This window comes from Euleptes europaea, chromosome 14, assembly GCF_029931775.1.
Source record: "Euleptes europaea isolate rEulEur1 chromosome 14, rEulEur1.hap1, whole genome shotgun sequence".
Lineage (NCBI taxonomy): Eukaryota > Metazoa > Chordata > Lepidosauria > Squamata > Sphaerodactylidae > Euleptes > Euleptes europaea.
This window is the reverse complement of record NC_079325.1, coordinates 30,711,513-30,716,985: the sequence shown is the minus strand read 5'-3', so window position 1 is coordinate 30,716,985 and position 5,473 is coordinate 30,711,513. Positions and strand designations below refer to the sequence as shown.

The 5,473-nt window shown below is 49.5% G+C and overlaps 1 protein-coding gene across 1 annotated transcript; it reads right to left on the bottom strand.

Moving 5' to 3' along the window:
• Positions 1 to 222: 222 nt before the first annotated feature.
• On the bottom strand, positions 223 to 5,164 carry DUSP2 (dual specificity phosphatase 2). The gene is made up of 4 exons (XM_056860581.1): positions 4,777 to 5,164; positions 3,026 to 3,153; positions 1,971 to 2,190; positions 223 to 821 (listed from the first exon to the last, which is right to left on the bottom strand). The coding sequence occupies exons 1-4, from the start codon at positions 5,162 to 5,164 to the stop codon at positions 607 to 609; spliced, it is 951 nt and encodes a 316-aa protein (XP_056716559.1). The 3' UTR covers positions 223 to 606.
• Between the last annotated feature and the right edge of the window lie 309 nt (positions 5,165 to 5,473).

Below are 5,473 nucleotides of genomic sequence, written 5' to 3'. Positions count from 1 at the left end.
TCTACATGACAACCTGGTTGAATATTCCTCTCTGATGAACAGCTTTAACCCCCCAGAAACTCCAAGGAGATTGAGAGTCTGAACCACAGGCGTCACTGTTACATGGTCACACAAAGCCGCAAGGATCCAACAAAGAGATAAGGAGGATACAATGCACCAACAAGCAATCGTTTGGGACGACATTGATTGACGTGACAAAAATACACCCTGATTCGGATTTCTTTTACAACTTCAGTGGGAGAGTTCTGGCCTTACAATGATTCACCAGTGGAGGAAGTGGGACGGCTCCCCCTCCACACTGTCCAACCCACCCTGCACTGCCCTTATCCAATATATTTATTGTGCAATGAGCAGGTTAAGAGCAGGGCAGTTTAAAACAGCCAAGAGAGAGAGAGAGAGTCTTGTCTGGCGGCAGAAGGGATTCCCCTCCCCAAAGGGATCCTCCGGCATCATTTAGTGCAATCAAGAAGTGATATTGTCCTGGGTGACAGCGCCCCCATAGGGATGTAAACAGAAACACACGTTATCAGTCTCTCTGTCCTCGGAAGGAGGGTGGCCTGCCCGCTTCCTACCAACTGGCTTTACAGGCAATAAGGGGCCGCTGCGCTAATGGCACAGCACCTCTGTCTCAAACTGCAAGAGCTGCCCCATGAAGCCAAAGTTGGGTGAGATGACCCCACGGCGCTGCTTGACAAAGTCAAAGGCCTCCTCCAGCCGCACCCGGCGGCTCTGGATCAAGTAGGCAAGGCAGATGGTGGCAGAGCGGGAGATGCCAGCTTGGCAATGGACCAGCACTCGCCCACCACTGTTTTTGACCGAATCTGCAGGGGAAAGGGAAAGAAAAAAAAAGAACAGTTACTTCAAGTCTGCAAGAGGAACGGCTCTATTTGCCAGCAGCAATCATATACATGAAGCTACCTTATACTGAATCAGACCCTTGGTCCATCAAAGTCAGTATTGACTACTCAGACAGGCAGTGGCTCTCCAGGGTCTCAGGTAGAGGTCTTTCACATCACCTTCTTCCCTAGTCCCTTTAACTGGAGATGCTGGGGATTGAACCTGGGACCTTCTGCATGCAAAGCAGATGCTCTACCACTGAGCCAGTATACTGGAATGCACCCTAGGCATTTCTATTGCCTTTCAAATAAAGATATGGCTGCATGGCAGGGATGTGTTTATGGGCCTGGCAGGCCCATTTAGCAATCCTCATCCCAACAGAATGGACAGGAGCTGATCATACAGCAACTGTGGGGCAACAGATACGTTTCTGTACCACATTTATTCTTTACCCCTCAGGAATGGCATCCCACATCTGGACCAGACTAAGCATCTCTCTGGCCCAACATTTTGTTTTGAGCAGCCAACTGTCCCTAAGAAACTCTCTAGCAGGACATGTAGGCAGTAGCCTCTTTGATTGCACCCAAAGGTATACTGCCTCTGTATATGGAGATTCCATTTAGTTATCATGGCTAACCGCTATCAAGACATATCCTCCATAAATTGCTCTTGTACCCTTTTATAGCATGTCCTCTAGAAGCACTGGAATCCCACAAGAGGTCACAAACCAAGTAACTTTGTGTAAAGTTTTAGCCTACATAGTAGTGTTGTGTGGTACCGAGTTCAAATCCTCCAACCACATAGTGACTTGGCCAAGAATACATATTTGGTTTTCTCAGCATAACAGATGCCACAGCATTAACAATATTTTAAATTAAGAATCTGCTATAGAAATCAGCAAGATTTTCATGTTTTGCAAGCTTTTTCCACTAGTTCAATTTAACCTGATGCAACTTGAAATGGATATGAATGACTGTTTTATCACACCTTTACATCTGTGTGGCAAAAGGATACTTGGCAAGATGATATAAGCACTCTTGGTACCCCCCTAGAATGGTCTGGTTGTCTGCATGGGCTTATTGAGGCATGATGCTCTACCCTTAAAAAAGAATTTGCAGAAAACAAGCACCTACCAATGAAGCTGATGGCTTCCTGGAACCAAACGCTGATCTCAGCCATGTGGTTGTCCTCCACCGGGATGCTTTTATAGAGAAACTGTCCTTCGAAGTGATTGGGGCAGCTGGAGGACACGTTGAGGACAGCAGTGATCCCCAGGGACTCCAGAACCTCCCTGTTGGAGGAGTGATAGCAGCTGCCCAGGTACAGAAAGGGGAGAATCTCTACTGGCCCACCCTGCAGAAGAAAAAGAGAGGACCCATTAGTCTTCTTTGCTCTGATAGTGCAGGTCTGTACACCAAAATGATTCATGGGGGTAAGGTTAATGGAGCAGTCAAGGGTCAGGTGTGCCCCCCAGGTGGTAGAATGTTATAGGAGTTACAAGAGGAACAGACCTTCCCCTCAAAGGAGATACACTACAATATACCCTTTCCTCCCTGCCTAGCTTCTCGTAAGTCCCAATAGCTGCATTTAGAAATAGCAGAGGGAAATTAAATACCCTGGGTTCAAATCCATCCTCAAGTACTGATGAATGATGTTGCAAGGGTGAATAAAGAACTAACTCTATTGATTGCAAGATTTAATTAGATTAATCAACTTGCTAATATATTTACTGATTAATTGGTGGGGCCTGGAATTAAGAACTCTCTTGTAAATTTTGAGACTATTTTAGTTCAGGTATGTCACTTCAATAAGAATGAAACACACAGCACTGTGTTGTTAAATTATAAGTTTATGTTCTTCTTTATGCATCTCCAAAGGTCACATGTATTGAAGGTGCAACTATATAAGGACTGATAATTGTTGTTACTTGCTCTAAACCTCTGGGACAGGGTGGACAACACAGCTTTTAAAATATACCTTTATTCCATCTCAGCTGTATTTTGTCTCACGAGTAGCAATTTTACTGAGTTACTCATGGAATGAAGACTAGACTGTTAAGTTAAATAACAGCATGGAATATTAATTGTTTTAAGTAGCTGTTCCGGGAATTGTGTGTAGGGGGGGGGTTGTAAGCGCCCACCTCTTTGACCCCTCAAATTCATGCACAGGTCACATCCTGAGAACTCACCTGGTCATACAGGGGTGTGATGGCTTCGTTGCTGTTGTCTTCAGGGCTTCTCAGAGCTGGGGAAGGAGTTGACATAGGAGTCTCAGAGCAGAGTTCAGGGAAATTGGCTTGGAAATTCTCAAAGCCACCTAGAAGACACAAGTTAGAAGAAGATGGTCTGTTAGTACATCTCACCAGGGGGGATGTTACAAGCTGTATCCCAGGGTGTTGGCAACACTTGTACTTGGCTAGTAAGAGCAAGGAAACATTTTGAGATCCATCCAAAGAAGCATCTATTGCTTTCTGTCAATAGAACACATTTCACAGTTGCTCCTAGCCCTACACCAGAAGACGACCCATACCTAATAATAACAATGTTACTCTGTCACTAAACCCTGCTACCAGTACTTGTGGTAGGAGACAGTGGTATGTTATATAGGGAGGTGCCCAAAGACGAAGTTTTATTATGCCAATGTCTGCATGCCTTTCTTGAGGTTGGGTGTTTAGTATAATGAATATACTATTGTGGGGAGAGATGGTGTGAATTTATGAATCCATTATTGCCAGAGCAGACATTTAGGAGACAGAAAACATATTTCACGTTGGCAAGTTTACTGTTGGAACAGCAACTGTAAGTGTCCCACAGAAGGGGACCTGTACTTTTCCCACTGCTGGTTTCATGTTAAATAAAATGTAGTTATCGCTACAATATTTGTAACTAGCTTTAAGCATCCCAGAAAATTAGCGATAAGAGGTAAGCAGAGGTGTGGGTGGAAGGAAGTCAGTCAGCAGCTGTGTTCCACTGCTAATGTAGCTGGGTGTTATTCCCCTGCCTAATTTTCTTTCATCCCACTAATTTAAGATGCGGCTGGATTTAAAGGGACTGAGGGGCTCGTATAAATATTTGGCACCGTTTATTTGAATTACATAAATCTAAGATTTTTTAAAAGAAGTACATTCTGGTATTCTAAATGAAATTTAAAATCATCCCCCAAAATACCAAAGTCAAATCTGATAGTCTTCTTTCACTTGTAATAGGACCACTTAAAAAAAACAAAAAAAAACACCCCTGGCTAAATCCTGGGCAGTGTGGAAAGTGAGTTCAAAGCATCCACACAATGGTCTATTGGGTCACTGAATGTCGCAAAGAGGAGGGGCAACTACTGTCCAAGGATACACCATGCCCCTCGGCAGAACAGACTTGGGAATTTTGTGTGTGTCAAGTGCCGTCAAGTCGCTTCTGACTCCTGGCGACCCTATGAATGAAAGTCCTCCAAAATGTCCTATCTTTGATAGCCCTGCTCGGATCCTGCAAAGTGAAGGCTGTGGGAATTTTACTGCATAGCGATTCCCCAAAGCAACCGGCACCGTTCTCTGAGAAGGGCCTGCCCGCTCTCTCCCTACAAGCCCCCAACTCAAACCGCTTCTGCTCCAAGTCAAGCTCCAACCACTGCCGGCACTCCGACTGTATACTCCTAGGGGCAGGGACTCCCCCTTGCCCATTTATTCATGGAAGGTTTTGCATTGGATTGGCCACTCTATAGAGGCACTTTTCCCCCCATCCCTATTCTCAAACCTCAACAATAAGCCGCCATGCAGAGTTTTGAGAATTCAGATGGGGAAAAGGTGCCTCTAGAGAGTGGCAAATCCAATGCAAAACCTTCCATGAATAAATGGCCCTTGTCTCCCTGATGCTGCGCAGCAAAGCCGCAAGCGCCTTGCTGGGCGCCCTATGCCGCCGCCGCCCCGGGGAGCCGCGAGCCCCTTCGTACCTTTGAGCAGGTAAACGCGCGAGGCGGGCGGCCTGTCCTCCCGGAGCAGGGCGTTGAGGAGCAGGCGGGCCAGGCTGTCGGGCCGCAGCGCCGCCACCGCGCCGCTGGCCTCGTCCAGCACCACCAGGTGGGCCAGCTCGCCCCTGCGCAGCCGCCCCAGCAGCGCGCGGTCCGGCACCAGCCACTCCAGGCTCACGCCGCTCCGGCCCCGCGAGCGGCGCCGCAGCAGCCCGTTCCAGTGGACCGGCCGCGAGTCGGCCAGGTGCGCCTGGCAGAAGGCCAGGAAGGGCCGGCAGTCCAGCACCAGCGTGCGGCCGCTCTCCCGCGGCTCCCGCAGCAGGCGGGCCAGGCCGGCGCTCTCCAGGGCCAGCACCGCCTCCATCACCATGGCCGGCCAGGGAACGGAAGGGGAGCCGCGCGCCTTTTCCGCAGCCGCTTCGCCTGGCTGCCCGGGTCGGCGCGGGCGCTTAAGTACCCCGCCGGCCCAGCGCTGCCGCCGTGCGTCACCGAGGAACTCCCTTGTTTGGGCACGGCCCACTCACGTGGGGGAGCCCGGCCCGTCTCCGGCCGCGGAAGGGCTGTGCGCGTCCGGCGGGGCGGGGCGGGGCGGGGCGGGGCTGCCCGGGGGTGGGCAGGGCAGAGCAGGCGGCGGGGCGGCTTAGCCCGGCCGGCTGGGAATGTGGACAGTCTCCTTTGG